We start from the raw sequence: 20,423 nt of genomic DNA on the forward strand, positions 1-20,423 counted from the left end.
GGCTCATTGTTTGTCTCTATGTGGAGAGATCGCGTTTGTGCAAGAGAGTGTGTGTGTGCAAAGAAAGAGACAGAGTGAAGATTCTGCTGTTATGTTGTGATGCAACACAACAACAACAACAACAGGATCCATGGCAAGTGAAAAAGGTAATGAGAGCAAGCAGAGTTCAGCCCTAAAGCGACCCAATTATAAAGTCAGACTCAACGCAGGAGAGAGAGGAAGACTGGAGAGAAACACACACACACACACACACACACACACACATATGCTTCCTTCTATGACTTTGCCCTTCCTCTCTTTCTGCTCCACTTCCTCATTGTTTAGCCTCATTTGAAGTTCCACAAAATCAGTGGCAATGCATTAAGGAAAGCCGCAGTCTTTCAAACAAGACTGTTTGTGTGCTCAGATTTAGAAAAAGACTTCTGAATAAGGATACACATCGTCCATGCATCATTTAAACTTGAATAATGCATGTGAGTGTAGTTTAAAACTGAAGAACAGACAGTCATTTATCCCTGTCTGGAGATATATCATCTTCTGGAGACACAAATCCAGCCTCAGCCAGTTCAAACATTGAAATGTTGTTTTGAAATAAGAGAATCACTAATGATGTTTACACAAGTAAATTGCTGTCCTATTCATTTTTGCATTTTAAGAAAAGCAGGAGAATAAAGGCTGTGCTATTTTTGACCCTGCAAGTACCGTTGTCTCTAATCTTGATGCTTAATTAATACTGTGTTAACAGTCGATTCAAATTCCATAATTCAATAGAGAAGATGATGTAATTTGAAACTGGTTCAGTAATTCAATAATTTGATGTGTTACCCTGCATCTATTTATTTATTTTTAACAGAAATGATTACTCTACAAGCTTATTGACACGTTATTAATTAATTTAGGGCATTATTCTGGTTCATCTAAAATGCTGCATATAAAAATATATGACACAGATTACTACTACAGTACCACTACTATTACTACGGCTACTACTACTAATACTACTACTACCACTACTAGGCTATTAGTAATAATAATAGTAATAATCATTTTTATGTATAGAGCAATACACCAGATGAAGCTCAACATGCTTTACAATGACAAATGAAATTGTACATTACTTGTTGTAATGAACAATTTTATGTCTCATTGGGGCAAATAAATAGACAATTAAATTAGACAAAAAAAAAAAGATTAACGAAAAAATTATATAAGGGATTCACAGAAGCTATTTATATTATTACATTATCAGTTAAATTCCATACTGATACATTATTTATACATAATGGTGGTTTCAACTAATCAAGGGATCTATGCCTCTTGTTAAAGACTTCATTCCTGGAGGTGCTGTGTGTTACAGAGTTGCACAGGCAACATGAAAGGTATGCTGCTCTTTGATGTCCAACACTGTTTGATGCTAAAACTGAGTGCATGGTGACAGTGAAGAGTTTGCAACACTATTCAGCTGTCACAGTCATCTTATAATGATGGCACACATCATTGCTCGATGTGTGATGAATGCAATGGATTTAAATGCGTCTTCTATTCCGTTTATGTAACAGTAACAATAGGATGCAACGACGATGTACATTTTTCTCTTTTCCCTTGTAATCCGCTGCACCGTTGATCAGCTTAACACCCCATCATATGACCGCCTCATCTGCTGTTACATAACCGCTGTCACACAGCCAGCAGCCAGTGCAGCACATCTGCCAGGAGATGGCAGCGTCGGCCGCGTACTGGGTTTAAAAAAATAATAAATAATCCCCTATGTAGGAATACACATCCTGCAATGAGGGGAAGGTGAGAAAAATCCCCGGATCGGAGCGTAAACAAGAAGCATGAGAGACCGTGAGAGACGTCCAGATGACAGAGACAGGGCTGTGAGGAGGCTGCTGCTGCTGTGGACCCACGCAGGACAACACTGACACAACACTGACACAACACTGCGAGGCGTTCATGTTCCGAAGAGAAACATCATCCAGCGGTGAGTTCATCCATCTATCCATCTATCCATCTATCCATCTATCGGTCCATCCATCCACCTATCTCTCCTCTCTGTGTTGTGTTCCGATTTTATTCGTGACATTAACTTAGATGAGGTCGGCTGTTGGTTTCTCAGCAGAATTAATTAAATCGCCCAGTTTAAGAACCATGTCACATCGAAACATATAGGAAGCACAAGATGTAATATGACAATATTAACGGAGATGAAACGCAGTAAACTCGACAGGCTGTACTTCACACTGTGTATGCTGGGGGGTTCTTTAAGTCAACATCTTTCCAAAACGCGTGGAAAATCAATCAAGTCAGAAAACAAGGGACGTTTTAATTGAGCGCGAGGAGTCGGTGAGCACGAACGCGTCAACAGCACGCGCCCTGGGTGCACATGTTGGCAGCAGCCTAACGCAGGGACACGTGCACACTCACGCACACTCACCACCCACTTGTGCCATGCAAAAAAAAAGAGAGAGAGAGAGAGAGAGAAAGGATAGAGAATAAATTGAAAGCACTTGACAGTCAACAATAGAGACAATGGCGCTGTCTGTCTGTTTACAGCAGTTCACATTACAAGTCGTGGACTGGGTGTGAATACATTTTAATGATGGGTGTTGTGGAACAGAAACAGTGACAGAGTTGTTGCCAAGCTCAGTTCAGTGAGCTGCACAGCCTTAATGATTGACATGTGTTGGAGGAGCACAGTTGATGGGGAATAGATGTGCAAATAGATTTAAACAACAGGCTATTGTTTTGCATTTTTCATCTCTCTACTTTATGGAAGTCACAGTGATACATTGCTGCCCACCATAAAAAAATAAAATAAAATAATAATACATACCCTAAGGACAACTTGTTTTGTCATCGTGAACCAGTATCTGATTTTATATTTCAGTCAGGTATTGTCATGAGATTACAGAGTTAAGAGTGTAATTCATGTCATTATTAAGAATCGCTAATCGCCTTAGCTTAGCATTACAGAGCCAAAAATTAAAAATATACCAAAAAGCATCTGTAACACTCCCTGATAAACACATGGTTTAACATGTATCTTTATTTGTTTTTGTCTGGTCTTTATGCTAAGCTAACAGAACCACATGCTGACCCTAGCTGCATATTTACGATTTACTCTCAGAAAGCAAATCAGCATATTTCCCCATGTGTCTATCTGTTACTACTAAAATCTATGGCTGCTTAAAGTTCATGTAGTTTGAATTAAACAGAATAAGAAATATCATTGCTGTATGACTGCTGTCAGTTACGTTTGTCAGTGTCAAGCCATAACTGTCATAATGTGTTTCAGAGCAATCGACACAAATCTTCATCCTCAGCCTCCCCTGCATCTCTCTTAACGTTATGCTACACCTCCTTATGAGTCAGTCTGCTCCCAGCGTTTGTACTTTGTGTCACATCCCATGTTGTAGACTTCAGAGTGGTCACATGACTGCTAACATGCTGTGTGAACATCACACAGCTTTCATGGCCTCAAACCGCTCAGGCTGAAAATGTAAGTTTCATGATGCAGAAATATGCTGCATTTATCTAGCTACAGCATCGCTATAGGCTTTATGGGAGCTTGTGTATAAAATCATACCAATACTGCTCACATCTCCGATCTGGGGAACAGATAGATAGATGGACAAGGTGTGTTCCTTCCTGTACCTCTCTGTAGCCACTATTTAAGAACTTCTGTAAACGATACATGAACACAAAAGGCAAAATAGGCCTACACAAAGGCAAAGCCTTGACTGTATTTGACATCTCTGAATAATAATAAGAGTGACAGGACTGGTTAGAAGTTAGTGACTGCCCTGTAAAAGGTCAGTCCTCCTGATAATATGATAATGTCAGCCCTTTGTCAGTGGCTACAGGTAAACTCTTGTGAACCTTCTGTGAAATGGCCTGAGGTAAGTCACTAAACCCTGTGTTTGACATGCTTTGTTAATCTGGATAGAAACATCAGCCAAAGGTCTGTAAACAGAGACGTATGCCTTCATATATTTACCACTCTGCTTCATACAAAGCGTGGTACATGATCAGCAGTCTTGAGGACGACTGTTTCTTTATGCATCACACAGTGCTGAGTTATAAATTAGTCTGTCAAATGTATTTTTAATCAACCCCTAGTCAATAAAATGTCAGAAAATAGCGAAAAAACAACCAGTTTATTGGTAAAACATAAATCAGTGGATGGAGACGCGCTTTACAGTTTTGTTTTCTTGACTTTCCTAAGAAAATCACCTATTCCAATGGAAACCCGGCTACTGATGTTGTGTTAGCACGTTGATGTTAGCATTTCACTAAAAGCACCAATGCACAGGCTTACAGAGATGCTAACATGGCTGTAGACTCTCAACCTTGTTGGTTACAATGGGGGTTTATGAAAAGCACCTTTCTCGTTTACAAATCCATGGTGTATTAGATTAATGAATGGACTAAAATGTTGTTCAAAACCATATAATGTATAATCTGTTACCACTGTCTATTCTGTCATCTCTCTGGCAAACTGAATGCTGATCATTGTAGTGCACTGTCTATGATGGAGTTATTTCAACCAAGGAGTCATTCAGAGTGGAGCACTCTGACATGCCTCAATAGACAGTCCTGGTTTAGATATAAAGACAGCCCTTTCAGTCAGTGACATAACTGCCTTTTTTGCCACCAGTGCTGCTTCTCTTTGCATTCAGCTATCTCTTCTCCCTCTGTTTGTGTGTCCTGCAGGCATGGGGCATACATTATGTTCTCTTTTTAAAATCTACCTAATTTTTCTGACAGCTCGTGGGGGGACAAGGAGAAGAAGTAGACTGAATTCTGTGTGTAGGAGAGAAGAGAAAGGCACAATAAACCCCAGTGAGGACTGCAGAAAGTCACCAAGAACCAGGAACTCCATCCTCCACAACCCAGCCTTTTCCAATCCCTCTGTTCTTGGCCACCCAGGGGAGGCGATGGAAGGTTAAATCACATGCTCCGTCAAGAGTGATCACAAACCAGACCTGCTGAGAACTCATTCTCCAGTGCTTGAGGAGCCCTTGCAACCTCTCCGGGAACTCAGGACAACACAAACTTTCCCAAGTAATTTGCTTATCTCACTCTAAGGAAGTAATTTGATAAAGGACGGGGACTTTTGATGTTTTTGTAGTAAGAGAGCAAAAAAAGAGAGCAGCCACGGCCCACTGCAGGGTCTCAGAGAAGCGTCTGAGGAACATTGACTTGGACCAGAAATTTGTGGAGGTGACAGAGGTGATGGGTAATAAGAACGCCAGCCTGCCCAAGGCTCCCGACACGGGGCTCACACAGAAAGAAGAGGGGGTGTTCACTAATGATGCCACAGGTAAAATACCACTTACTCCATCTTTTGTGTTTTTCTCTCTCCCCAATATACAACTACTGTGTACTTTTTCTGTTTGTGCACTTTAGGGAGATGAACTTTTTTGCAGTGTCAGCTATGCCTATGAAATGTATATTCATTACAGCTCATTCAGTAAAATGTCTCACAGATAGTTTGTCATCTTTAAACAACCACAGGCTGACTTCATTAATCTCTTAGTACAGTATAGAGACAACACACATTATCCTGCAGAGAAGTGATTGAAAAGCGTTACAGAACAACTCAAAGCTTATCATCCATCTGTGGACCGCAGCTTCCTAAAGAGTGCGCCGGAAAAAACAGAGCTTAAGATGATCAGGATGATACTAAGCTGTAAGGAAGCCCCCGCCAGTACTCTAGGATGCTTGTGAAGTGCTATACAGCTGGAGCTGATAAGCTACGTTACGTAAGAGTTGCACTATACAACCCCAGCTAATAGTGACTAATTGTCACACTGATGGCTGCAGGCGAGGGGCTGACTGTCTGTGACTGATGGCAACCTGCTGAGGTAACAGCCCGTTTGTCAGTCAGCCTTATCATCTACCACCCCTCCAGAGACTTACACACACACACACACACACACACACACACACTCTGTCTTACAGTTATCTGTACTTGTGACTCATTAAGACTCTCACTGACATAAGGTATCGTCTTGCCTTTAAAGAACAGAGAATGGGCAGAAATGTCCTCACTATGATAGATTGAATCACAAACAAAGATGGCAAAAGAGAGATTGTATTACAGTACAAGCTACACACATGCACACACAGACGCACACACTCACGAAATCACCAAACAACCATATGTTGTGGATTTCCAGGAGGTTCTGTGAGACTATCTCTTGGCTAGACGCAGTTAATTCCTGGAATCTTGTCAAATACAGTAGGATAAAGCTTGACTCGCTGTTTCCCATAATATCCAGTCTCTACACTAAGCTAAGCTAACTGGCTACTGGCGGTGGCTTCATATTGATGTTTGATTGATGATTGATTAATGTTTATAATACAGGCTTTGGATTATAAATATGTGGTGGCCCCAGACTTGACAAAGTGGATGTACAGCCGGATTTTATATATATATAAAATCTGTGTATGTATGTATGTATGTATGTATATATATATATATATATATATATAATCCAAAGCTATAAACATCAGTCAATCATCAATCAAACATCAATATAAAGCCACCGCCAGTAGCCAGTTAGCTTAGCTTAGTGTAGAGTCTGGATATTATGGGAAACAGCGAGCCAAGCTTTATCCTACTGTATTTGACAAGATTCCAGGAATTAACTGTGTCTAGCCAAGAGATAGTCTCACATATATACATGTATGTATTTAAACTATATATACACCTGGTGGTAAAAGAAAATTCAGTATGTTAAGGTGAACAAAGACTAACTGAAACATGAGAGACATTAGGTGTGTTTCACAGTGTTTGTTTGTGCTGTATGTTTCTAGGAAGTGTCTCTGGAGATGGAACGCTGGGTTTCAGCCCGGAGCTGCTGGCCTCCCTGCAGTCCCTTGGAGAAAACAGTGACTACACTCTGCTGCCACACTCTCTGCACCAGGTGTGTGTGTGTGTGTGTGTGTGTGTGTGTGTGTGTGTGTGCGCCCCCCCCCCCCCCCACCAATCCAGAGAGAATATGTGTCTTTATTTAGACAGACACAGAGGCTTTGTGTGAGGGTGTATGCATCTTACATGGCAGTATGTGAGTATTGTCTCCTCCTGTGTGACCTGATTCCAGAGCCTCTGTTTTCTGTGTTAGCTGAGACTAAAACATGAACTCCCTGAGTTGTTTTTTCTCTAATGAATCAAAAAAGCAAACACAACACAAATCTACAAACATATTTCATATCAGAATTAAAAAAGGTCAGGTAAGATGCATTTCTGAGAGGACACGTCAGCAGTGGTTAGTGAGGCGGGGGAGAGCGTTCATGCAGTTCCACTCTGCAGGTGCAGGGATTTGAACTTGCAACCCCCTGTTCCTTTGTTCATTCCCTGTTGTTTCAGATCACAATTACAGCATTTAAGCAGACATGCTAATTAGAGGTGTGATAAATATAGTTTGTTTAGAAAAGGAACACAGTATGAGACCAGTAGTTTCATGTTTGCTTGTGCGATACTTTGTTGGCAACAGCACTCATACAATATGATTAATTTGTCTCAGCTTGTAGTTTAGTTTGCATTGCTGCCAGCTTCAACAATAACGGAACAAAGGCGAAGCTGTTTTGGCTCAAATGCTAAGAAAAGGAAAGTAGAGGCACTGCAGTGTAATCAGGATCAGACTCATTGGACTAAAACAGTTATATGGCGTGATCAAGGTTATCATTTCTGACAAAAACATTATAACAAATATTGTTGATGCAAGTGATGGTCTAGTTAACTATGTGCTCCACATGGAGGTCCAGGAACATGCTCAGTGTCTATTTGACATGAGGATCCATATTTGGTCATAGCTGCTATTGTGGTGTACTGAATATTTCATGGACTGAATTCATTTGTCTAAATTGAAGACAAAATAATTAATCAAAGCAGCACACGAGTGTCTACAGAGGCTGAAAAATACTCCATTTTGGGCTTCAGTGTAAGTTTGCACATCTGCACCTGGTGGGAGGTTCAGCTTGTGGCGAATGAAGATTAAGATAAATGCAGGGTACATGTGCAAGTGCAAACATAGTTTAAGTAAAAGAATACAAGAAGAGCAGTGAATCACCAGGGATTTGGTATTTGCGTGCAAGAAGCAGGTTCCTACTAACATTGATGGATCGCTCAATGAGCTAATGGAGCACAAACGCAGGGCTCAAGTGGTTCAATTATGCAGAACTTTAAGCCTTGATCAAATTTAAATGAGTGTTATGTAAAATTTCACCCTCTGTATAGATGTCATGAAGTAGGAAATTAGCTCCAGAGACCAAGACTCTACCAGCCTGTAAACATGTTAAAGTCTGCTCTAAAGTTGGACATTTGAACATGAGTTCATGGAGACTGAGTCATTTTTGGAGCCAGATTCAAGTGGAGATTTTACGAACTACAGTACTTAAGTTCCTCTGTGTCGGCTTTATGTTTCAGTTTTGGAGGATGTTGCTTGGCTGTGATTGGCTCCATTGGTCTCCCACTTGACCCTAAAGAATAGGGGCTATAGATAATGGATGAATTTATGGATTTTTTTTCAGATATTGATGCATATACGATAGATTATTTAATATCCTGGATAAAACAAGCTAATCTAATTGAATATAATTGAGGCGTGTCCTTCTGGGGTAAATTATAATGGATTTTGTTCACTCTTTGAGACATATGATCAGTCAGCAGATTAATCAATAATCATAGAAATGTGTGTGAGGGTGGACAAAGTCCAGCATGTCTAGATTTACTAAATCATACAGTGGAAGGTACAAAGTATCTGGATGGGAAAAAGCCCACAGAGACATGTTAATCCAGACCATAAGTCGTAGCATGTGACTTCATGTCTCACAGGTTGTCTACATGCCTCTGCCTCTTGGTATGATGCTGTCATGTGACCCTCATCTTTGAAGGAATTTGGTAAATTTCAAACAAAAGCTTGTACATTTGGTTGAACAGCCTAATTAGTGTTTGACAGCAACAGACTCAGCAGTGCGGTTTAATGTGTGTTGACTCTTCACGGGTTTAATGGTGGTGTTCCACACTGTCACATGATTTGTTTTTTGAGTTATTTCAAGCTACAGATACTGTATACTGCACTTAAGTGTGAACCAGCTGCACCTCCTGTTTGTAATCAATTACTTTTTATTTTATTTTACAGATTGCGGAGGCCTACTCACTCAAAGAGGACTGTATCCTTTCAAGCACACTGTGACCTCATTTCTCTGTTTCTAGGTACTCCTACATTTACCAATCACTAGTATTTTCCAGCTGTGTTGTGACTGAGGCAGAGTGGCACTCGTGATAATGAAAAAGACATTAAAATTGTGTTTTCTAATCTCTGCTCTATGAAGAAATTGTTTCCATCAGTGTTGGATGAACAGGGGCTAACCTCCAGTATCATATATTAACGCTTTCAATTTAACCCAGAGGTGCAAATATTTAGTGATGGAATAGTAGCATTAAAATGTAACCCCAAATTAATTATTCAAATGAAATATCAACAACATCAGCGGACCAAAAGCTTCTGTTAATGATATTTTTCTGTTAGTTTATTTGTCTCTCTGCCCATGTGTCCCTCAGTCACTGGGTGTTCCCCATACTTTGGCTCAGAGCCCCGAGGGTCTGCAGCAGCAGTAGTTTCCTCTGGTTCTGTTTGCGCTGTTGGCTTGGCAACAGCTGTCGGCCTGTCTAAATGCGAAGAGGATGTTGTGTTTCTGTGTGAGTGCAGAGAGGGAGAAGGAGAATGCTTAATGTATGTAGAAGGAGGTTTCTGAGACACAACCTGAGACTGTGAAGGCGGATGGGATACATTTTTATTCACATCCCCACTTATGCAACAGTGTTTCACAGCCCTGATATCAGCAGAACATTTGTTTAGTCTCAGTCATTTCTCTCAGTACAGCTGATTCATTTTATGATTAAAATGATTGTGTGGGTTCAGAAAGCTTCAGATCAAACCCGAATCTTTGATCTGGACTCAACTATCAGTCCCCTCATCAACATCATATCTTAGGAACCTTTTGAGGGAATTTCTTCAGATTTGGTCCAAATGTCCTCTTGGACTCAAGGACGAACTAATTAGTATTTATTAGCCAAAGGTCACTGAGACCAAAAAAATCACATTTTTAGGCCACAGTTCATATGTAAATAACAGTAATTAACACAAATATCTTCCTAAATGGTCAAAGGTGAACTCCACTGTGACATCATAATGTTGTGGACATTATCCAACACTCAGGGACAGAGGGGGACATTGTGACCATATTTCCTGTGACTGGATGACTGAGACACACAGTCACAAAGCACAAAGTCTAATTCCTCCTTCAGATTCTTCACACAGCAAAATGTATTTTAATGTTAGCTGTGCATGAATGGGTCAGATTCCAAGTGATGTTTTTAAAATATTTTCTTGAACAAAAATATTGTATTTCTTCAGGTCTCAGTTACTCTTGCCTGAAATATTTCTTTTTTTTTTCTGATTAGTCAGACCATTCTTGTTAAGATAGCTTCATCTGTATTCTCAAGTAGTTCACTTCAGTAACAACATCTCAAACTGACTTTAACTGCTTTCAAACTTGTTTTGGTGACTGGGTGGTTTCCTCTATCTCTGTCTGATGAGAGGTACATATTTGTTTTTTTGACATGATCAGCTGATCCTCTAATCCAGATTGATCTGAAATACATCAGCTGTTTCACTCTTTTGTTGACCTTTTGGTCACAAGATCATCGTTCTAACCTGTCTATCATCTGATGTGCTCCACTTTATCACATGCATTATTTAATTTCAGTTCATGTATCTGTATCTGTGTACATGTTTTGCAGTGTCATTGAGTTATACATCTAGCATATTTAACTGTTTGTAATGTCAGTAGATCTTCTATCCCTGTGTCATCTTTTAATCAAAGATTGAAAATCTCAGTTGGTTACTTTAACTTGTGCTGCTACCAGACCAGTGGGCCATTCAGTTCCTGCAGCTGGAGAAGCTCTACCATGAACGTCTGCTCTCCAACCTTGCTGCTCTGCAGGAGAACTGGGGTACTGCATGCATCTGTCCCTCTGCACTGATCAAAGAACTACAGTTTGGTGCTATCCTGAGGTATATAGAGTGTGGATAAATGTATTTTGCATGCCCCTGTACCCTACATGTGTTCCCAGAGAGCCAATGGAAAGAGAAGAACACTGAGAGCAGTCTTCCTGCTGAGACGGACCCAATCAGTCAGAAACACATCGAGACCCTGAGCCAAATCTGTAGGACACACCCCAGGTATTTCATAACACCTACACATAACCTTTGCCTCTGTGGTCTGATGAACCTGTTCTATTTTAATAAAGCACGCAGGTATGTGGGAGGAAGCCTGAATTCATTGACAGCCTTTTTATCTTGTGATCTGCCTCAACTATTCTTCCTCAGGGTGTGGTTGGAGACAGCAGACGCTCCAGACTTTCACGCTTCTTTGGCATAAAACATGTTTAGCAAAGTCAGTCTTTCATGTGAAGGGTTCTCATGCCTCTGCTCCTGTTCAGATGGCAGGAGCTCAGTCACCTCTCGGTATCTCAACTACATTCCTCTCATGCCGTTTGCATTTCCTCTCATTACCTCATTATTATCACTTCCGGCTATAAAACTTTAAGCATCCATTTTGCCATACTGTAATCAACATGTATCTTTATCTTCCATGACACACTGAGGGGCTGTAGACCAAGCCATCACATTGATAATGCATGAAGATACACTAAAAATGCAGACACACATGGGAACAATTGGGAAACATCAATATTTCTGACAGGGTGGAAAAGATTTCCGCAAGGATAGTGATTTCCTTCAGACACAAACAAATACCTCAGGTCTGGATGCCGGGAACTGCGTGTCCCTCCTATGCTGTGACTCTCCTGGTATGTGATTTTAGCCCACAGTCATTCCATGCAGGTGGATTTGACTTGGCTGGATAACAGATACCACTGTTCAATGGAAAGCTACAAGAGTATTTTAGCTTTTTGGTATGTTGAAGACCCTCTTCAATGAAAATCAAGTTTTGAACCGTGTTAACAACATCCATATGAGCGAAACAAACACAGCCACTGTTGTTGCTGAATATATTGAACCAAGCACAGTCGGACTGAGGCAGTTATGATTTCATATGTCACAAACCTAATGAAGCAATCCTGTCAACTTGCAGGGAAAGAAGGCGGACTACAGAAACCCAGAGTCTTGTCAGTATAGACAAACAGTTTGCATCACAACAAACACTAACACTGTCAGCCATTGGGAATCACAAGTAACAAGTAACAAACTTTTTCACTTGATGTGAGAAAACCACACCAAACAAAGTATTAATCATTGCAGAGCTGTTTTTGCAGAGTTTAGAGAAGGAACTTTTAAGTATCACACCATTAACCCCGTCTGACCTCCCACCACCTGTCTGCTTTCTCTTTCTCGTGTGGTCCCTCTGCTCCTGCTCTGTATTGACCTGTCTTCGTCTTTATCTCTCTCTGGTATCACCTAGACCGTCCATCAGTGTGCAGCAGGTAAGACAGAATGGAAAACCTGCTCTTTCCACATTGGTCATCAATCAATCGCAGACTTTTTCTAAATGATGAATTACTGTTCACTATGTTTGACTCAACAGAGCACTCTGACTACAATGCTGAAAGATATTCAGACACTACAACCCTGTCATGATAAAGGTAAACATGCATTATTGTCTTCATCCTATTGCCATGTTAGCAGATCTATGAGGCTGTGCTTTGTGCTAATTGCTACCACAAAAACAGCTACATCCTAATGCTTAGCAGGTGCATCATTTACATTGTTCACTGTACTACTTTGGTGTATTAGCATGGTAACATTTACCAATTAGCAGGTAAAGACAAAGTGCAGACTGCTGGGTCATCAGGGGCATTGGTTTTACAGGTATTAGTCGTTAATTGAAATACTGAACAAAACATTTGACTCAAAGTTGATGAAACCATTTGATCTCATGTATTTTTTTAGCAGATTTTTAATGGCTATGAAAACAAATGAGAATAGAATAGCACTTGTCACTTAATTCTTCACTTAAACAGTAGAAAAGTGACACAGTACAGAGAACTTATAGTGTATGCCATGTCCTGTGTTTCTAGTCAGCAATCCAGAAACATTACAAGAGGATGGAGAGGAAGAGAAAAGCGTGAACTCAGAATCAAGGCTATCTCCACCAGACACCGGCTGTCAGGAGGAAGCTGGGGAAGAAGATGGAGAGGAAGAGGAAGAGACATATGAGGAAGGACAGGAGGTCGATGAGGAGGAGGAAGAGCAATGTGAGGAAACACCAGAGGAGGAGGAGGTGAAGGTGGAGTGGCCAACAGGAGTACCCCAGGCTTCAGACAAGGACCTGGCCAAACTGTCCCACAAAGAGGGGGTAGGTATCTACTTTCTCTGCTCCTCTACTGCGTCCTTGTCTGTTTAATCTTTATTTCTAAACAGTTTGCATTTTGGAAGGATGAAACAGATGAACAGTTTGGGGACTGCAGAAACATATTATATCGGGAGAAAATGTAGCGTGAACATGATTGATGAGAGCTGTTGTAATGAAAAGAGAGATGGAAGTTTTGTTCCCTGCTTTGTATCCCTGTATTTCTTGATTTTTTCCTCTTTCCTTCCTGCCTTCTTTCCTCCCTCCTCCCTTCCATCAATCAGTCTGCAGGCATCCGTCCTTTCTTCCTTCCTCTGTTTTTATGTCTTTTTACTTTCTCCCTGTAAGATTGCAGTGGTCTAAGTTCCACATCCTGGTCCAAACTCTTTGTCTTTGCTGGGATCCTCCCACTGAAGATCTCTGTGTAGTGAGATCATCGCCAACTTCTCTAAGTCTAAAAACCTCCACCCATGCTTGCTGGTGTGGCCTCACACTTGGGATGTCTACTCTGCCAAATGTGCTACATTACTGAGTGAGAGCCCGGGCCAAAACATCATGTCCTGGCTCAAACACTGAGCTGGAGGGGCCTGGTTCTTCCTCAAAGTGCAGATGAAATCAGAGCCTTTCCAAATAAGCAGAACAAGCTGAGGGCCTCATATTGATTGGGTTAGAATCCTGGCTATTATGTAATCCAGTCGAGGTTCAGCTGGGTGGGGCATGGGTGGGGGTCTTTGATTGTGTCATATTTCATGAGGTTTTTTGCAGGTTTTCTAAAAGCAAGATTGCATTTGCCACTTTCTCTTCTTTAGCCACACTACAATAGTTTCAGATCCCAAACCAAGCAAATTAACAATTACACAACCCATTTTAAGAATTAAATATTTATGAACAGAGCTGAAATTAACTACTGGTGACTCCCAGTTGGCCAGGGGCGGTGAAAACTCACTATTATTTCATGACAAACGGAAGGGATAGTTTACATTAAATATTAAAACTTGTGGAGTAGCTTGCATGTAGTTGTATTGATAAATGAACATGGGCATGGACAATAAATCCTATACATATCTGGAGGCTCCACTGACAGAAATGAACAGCAGCAAACAGATATGAATGAACAGAAACATGTAGAGTTCATTCAGTCCTCAGCCGACCAAAGCAGAGACCTGCTGGACACTGAGCAGCAGGCAGCAGCATCAGTTTAAAGGCTGTATAATAGATCACTTTGTTGCAAATGCGATATGTAAAAAGGCCATACTGTGTCCTTTCACGGGCCCTGGGATGAGCTCTGAGAGCACAATACGCCATTAGAAATATGTGAAAGACATATTCTTCTGTTGCAAATGAGTCATTATTTATGATGCTTTGTGGCTTTGAATGTTTCTCTTAGCTCAGCTCTGTTTGCTGTCGTTCTTTCCAGTCGCATCTGCTGAGACTCATCGCCACCATGCTTATAGTAATCCACATAACTAACTCATAACACCTTGTCTGGAAATGATGACTTTAGGATTAACTGATGTTTATTGTTGATCCAATTTGGATTTTCTAGCTCACTGTAAATGTGGCATCATATTAGATTACAGTGTTGGTCCACAACTTTGGACCAGTGGTTTCTAGTAAAATGTATTGTCTCTAATTTAATGACATCATTGTGAAGTTTCCTACATGAATTCATGCCCCCCCCCCCCTCGCTCCCCCCAGGAACCTCTCACCAGGTCATTTTGTTTGCCCAGTACCTTCTTTACTTGCAAAACTGACTCTTAGCTATACGAAGTGCTAATTAGTAAATATGAATGCATATGAAAGTTAATGTCTAGCTTGAAGCACTGCTTTGCCTCAGCACTGCCTCGCAGAGTAGCCAGCTGTAGAGTCTTTGACATGTATTGATCTGATTATTATTTTGAGTTCATTATTTTCTGCTTAAAATATGAATTAACTGAATCTACACTTTTGAAATTTCATTAGAGCCAAATTTAACAAATTATGTCAACGATGTATCACATTTATTTCATGAACAATCTAATTAACAAAACTACTGTAATAAAGAACTGAAACCCCCTTGAATACTACTGATATTTGAGCTATTTCAAGTCAACATTGAATTCACTGAATATTTCACATTATTTCATATTGACAGAATATTTCAGATTCAAAATTATTTTACATTGAACCTGCCTTGGTTGTCACACTTACAGTCCTACATTATCTGTGAAGGAGCACATGTCTAATGTCCTCACAACCAATTTTAAAACCACAAACACTGAATGATACTGTACTAGTGCCCCAGAATGTGACCCAGCCAGTAAAACATGATATACTAATGTACCTCGTACAGATCCAGTGTGGTGTTGACCCACTGACCTCACTGAATAATTGACCTATAAATTACTGCAGCAGATGCAGCTGACAGCTTGAGAGATGACTCCATTTCTCTTGTCAACATATGACCATACTGTGTGTTATTGTGTCTGTGGTCGGTGTGGAGATTAGAACCAGGTCAAAAGGATTTCATTAGGTTGGAAGGTTCTTTAAGATTTACTAGCAATTTCTGGCTGACTGACCTGTGCTGACTGTGCATCTGGTGTTGACTGTGTGTGCCAAACATCAGTCAGAAACTCTTTTTGCAACAAATACCAATATTTACAATCAAAGAAATTCCTCCCTGCACCCTGGCCACTGAGCTTATCCAATGCTGCTTTCCAGCAGGAACGCTTTGCCAAAGTCGAGCCTGCTTTGCCTCCCTAAAACAGAGAGGATCATTTATGCTCCTGTGTTGTTACACCTGTGCCTCTGCAGATCTGTGTTTACTTGCCACAGCCAAGTTTCTATGGCTCAGCTCCAGTTCATCTACAAGGCTGCTGGTCTTCTGTTGACTAATACCAGAAAACATACAGGAGGTCTCACATTAATCTGCTCACAGAGCCTGCTCACTGCACACCACTGATTATGTTTTATGATGTATTTCTTGTATTATCTTCTCTGTCCCCATTGAAAACAAGATAATCTTATATAATAGTACTTTCTCTTCTTATCCGAAGGCTCTTTTTATGAGCGTTTTCTGGCATTTGGTCTTTATTTGATAGTGTGTCTGTCAGCACAGAAACATGAAACACAAAGACAGAAAGGAGGATGACACACTACAAGGCCTTTTGGCTGGAACTGAATTGAGAATATCACATGGTTGCGTTGCACCGCTTAAACCTTCTAGTTTATGTTCTTCTTCTTAAAGGAGACTCCCATCCTTTTATAACTACAGTTAAAGAACAGTATTTTATCCTATAAAAGTAGTTTTATTGCTGTTTGATCAACCCTCATTGATGGGACTGTCTCTTCATTGACACTGACTTTAAGGGAATTTACCAAAGGGCACCAATATTTTATTGCCACAAGGTTTAGTGTCTTCATAATGCGTACTTTGATCCCTTACTGTACAGACCACATATATGCTAACATGGTTTTGTCTTTTTTTTTAAAAGGGTTTTGGTAATTTTTAGTTTATACCACTCAGTAGTGGATTATACATATTTCAAGTTGTATCAAGTGAGTATTTATGGCTGTAGGATAATGTGTAGGATTGAGTCAAAATGTTACAGTGACCATGTTTATGTAGCAACATGTCACTTAGTGCAACTGTGTGGCTCACTGATGTGTCATCAATATTTTTGACAGTGATCTGAACTCTCATTCATATCAGGTTGGATACCCAGACAGTATTTGTCCACCAGTAATTGTGTAGGTTCTTGATGGAACTGCTGACATTAGTATGAACACTTAACAAAGCTGTAGTATTTCTTACCGATAGATGCTGGGATCATTTTGATAGCAGTCCTCCCCTCAAATGCTGGAGAAGGATACCAAACCCCTGAAAGTTGCAGCCATCCTGTAAACAAGAGGAAAACATATTGATGATTTGTCTCCTTTGGCTCCTTCAGAGTTCCTCTCCTGACGGCCTGGTCTCCATCCTGAAGAGGAGGAGAGCATCACTGGATGGACTCCCTCCCCCCAGCGACATCATCACTAAACAGAGCTCAAAACGCAAAGTTCGCTTCAGTGAACCAGAAGATGGTATTGAGCAAGGTACAGTTTAATGTATTTGTTTTAAATCATTTATATCCTCAACAACTCCTGTTCTGACATTTCCAGGACTAATTTTAAGTTTGAAAAGTATGAAAGCACAGTATTTTTAGATTTGTTTTTGTGTCACAGATGTTCTACAAAATGTTTCCACGCTATAAAGAAGGATATTTAATGTGTGCCATATTCCTTACTTCTCAGATGAGGTGGGTGGAGACTCCTGCCTGATCCTCCTGCTGCTGTGCCTGGTTACTGTGGTGATCAGCATAGGAGGGACCGCTCTCTACTGCACCCTGGTGGACACATACTCCACCATTTGCACCGACTTCACTCAAAACGTCAACTTCTACGTCATGAACGTACGGAGGTTCTTCGAAGGGCTCGGACACTTGCTGCCCCTCCGGACTTAAACAGGTCCACCTGCACCTTTAAGACAAGAGCAGTCTCAGACACTTTTTTGTAAATGAAGAGAGTGAGGATTGAACAGTTCACAAGCAAGACTGCACAGACACAGGACCTACAGACATTCATCTGATGCTGCCATCCAGAGTGTTTAAAACTTTGGTTTCTTCTACAGCGATGGGACTCGTGTCTCAGCAGAAGAGCTCAAAATCCTGCAGGTCAATAAGACTTGTGCATCTGATCAAAAGGATGATCATTTATCTATCAGTAAATAGGTGCTTACAGCAACAAAAAACACTAAAAATTTCTCCTCCTCCAAAGAAAACCATGTGATGATGTGTGCATGTTGTGGGATGAATGCTTAAAAAAAATTGTTTACTACTGTCTGTGTGGATGTTTAATCTTCAAACTGAACCTTACAGATAAACACACGAGAGGGCTCCTACTCTCTGCTATATTTATATTTTAACATAAGTAGTCTTATCTATGTAGTAGTGTTTCCCTCACAATTGTAGCAGTTGTATGGGTAAATCTGACTTTTGTTCCAGATGTTTTCCTGTTCTGGAATAATTTTTTTTGACGTATAAAGAGAGACAATGTCTTCAGCATCTTTAGCATCATTAGGATCATTAGTATGTTGTGTTTTTTGTACCAATAATGGGCCAAATGACAATGTTTTGTTTTTCTTATTTCATGTTACCATTATTATTTACTCTTTTGACCCTTCCCTGAATGAATATACTGTGTACCTACTGTATATCAAACTTATTAGATAGCACGACGACAAAGAATTATTTTATTTTGAAACACCGTGATTACAGATACAGATGAGCCTTTATGATCCTTTAACTGAAAAGGATCATTTTATAATGCGTGTTTACCTCAGTACAAGTGGTTACACTTTACATTCCTCTTATCTGAAGACAAAGAAACATTGTGCTGCATATGATAGTGCTCTTAAGTCTGCACGAACGATGCTGCACATAAAGTTTCAGAGCACACTATTGGTATGATAAAAAAAAATCAAGTCTACTACTTAATAACACAATACATTTGTGTTCTAAGTGAAGACGTCCTTGTTTTCAGTATGCAAAACGGCGATTCAACAGCCACACTACAAACTTATTTTATCCTGTGTTTATACTTTTGGTGTCCTATGTTTTCATGACCATCCTTTGGTGTGTATCTCTAAAATTCATGCTACAAATTTGAATTTGTAATCATAGTTTGCAATGTAGAAATAGTTACACCATGATGTTAAAAGACCAATGCAATGAGGAGATGCATTTAGATTCTGTGCATATTGGAGGTTGGTTCTCATTCATAAAAAGGCAAAGACAAGTGTAACAGCAAAAATCAAAGATGAAGAATATCATTATTACTATAATAATGATTACTTAAGTTGATATTTTTGCCAAGCTCTAAATGCTCCATTGGCTTATAAGCACAATCTTGAGGCATTGGGAGTGCATTGGGAGTTTAATATCTACTTGGTTTTATATAATTTTGCCCAAGAGCAGAGCTTTATGGACCAACAGTTGTGTTACTGGGCTGGCTCCAGTAACACAAAAGAAAACACACAAATGTTATTGGAGTAGATAAAATGAAATTTGAGCAGCATGATCCTTTATCACTTGCCTTGTATTGTTGTTTTTTTGTTGTTGTTTTTTAGCCAATTTGAACCCTCTACCTGAACTTAAGACGTTTGCAAAAATGATGAATGTTACCTCTGTGCTGTCACTGTGGATATTGTTTACCTTCAAGTTTTGCATTATGCGATCCATCCTTATATGTTTCAATATTTATGTTAAGTTGTGTCCACAAGGGAATACAAAAACAAATTAACATTTGCCATTGTGTTTTATTCTTTATTGTAGGCCTGATACAAGAGTCTCTAAACCTTAAATTGTCCCATTCAATAATAATAATAATCGATTTTTAGTCAAATCTGATCGTAAACAGACTTCAGGGTTGGACACCAGCCAGTTCACTACAGTAGGATACGCGTAATATCAGTGTTTCTCAACTAGAGGTCACTGTACACTGCAGAATGAAAAAACATTTTCTCTAGAAGGTTCATTCTGCTGCAGTCACATACTGCAACACACTGCGTGGGTAGAGCCATTAAATGTATTGATTGTATAGCAAAGTTTGCCCCAGGTGTGTGTCTTAACCTGGGATTTTCATATGCACAGGCTTCATTTTAACAATATATTTGGGCTGCTGCCCCCTAAACTGATTGCTGGACTAAGTGGACTAAGGTGGTTACTGTGTTGCTTCTACATTCAATAAATGATTCAAATTATTTGTTATTAAAACAAATAAGGTGTTATTACAATAAATCAATGGCGTAAACGAAAGTATCTGTAAATTAAATAAATTAGTCGACATACCGCTGGCTCTCTTGGACGTTGGAAGCCGTACTACTCATTAACGTATTAATACGGTACAGGTGTGCGTTTATTAGTTCAGGACAGTAACGTTAACGACGTCCGTTACCGACCAATCAGAGAACACAACCGGAAGTAGCGTTGCTAGGCGGCGGGACCTTGAACTGTAACGAC

General features: G+C 40.1%; 1 protein-coding gene across 1 annotated transcript; it reads left to right on the forward strand.

Moving 5' to 3' along the window:
• Positions 1-1,788: 1,788 nt before the first annotated feature.
• cnstb (consortin, connexin sorting protein b) lies at positions 1,789-18,173 on the forward strand. Its single transcript, XM_085770955.1, has 11 exons — positions 1,789-1,984; positions 4,771-5,326; positions 6,826-6,935; positions 9,153-9,183; positions 10,943-11,029; positions 11,150-11,258; positions 12,499-12,520; positions 12,622-12,679; positions 13,115-13,392; positions 17,316-17,460; positions 17,659-18,173. Exons 2-11 carry the CDS (start codon positions 5,239-5,241, stop codon positions 17,865-17,867), a joined length of 1,137 nt encoding a protein of 378 aa, XP_085627081.1. The 5' UTR covers positions 1,789-1,984; positions 4,771-5,238; the 3' UTR covers positions 17,868-18,173.
• The last annotated feature ends 2,250 nt before the right edge of the window (positions 18,174-20,423 follow it).

Source organism: Trachurus japonicus, chromosome 24 (assembly GCF_045865225.1).
Source record: "Trachurus japonicus isolate A0001 chromosome 24, Traja_1.0".
In the NCBI taxonomy this organism is placed as follows: domain Eukaryota; kingdom Metazoa; phylum Chordata; class Actinopteri; order Carangiformes; family Carangidae; genus Trachurus; species Trachurus japonicus.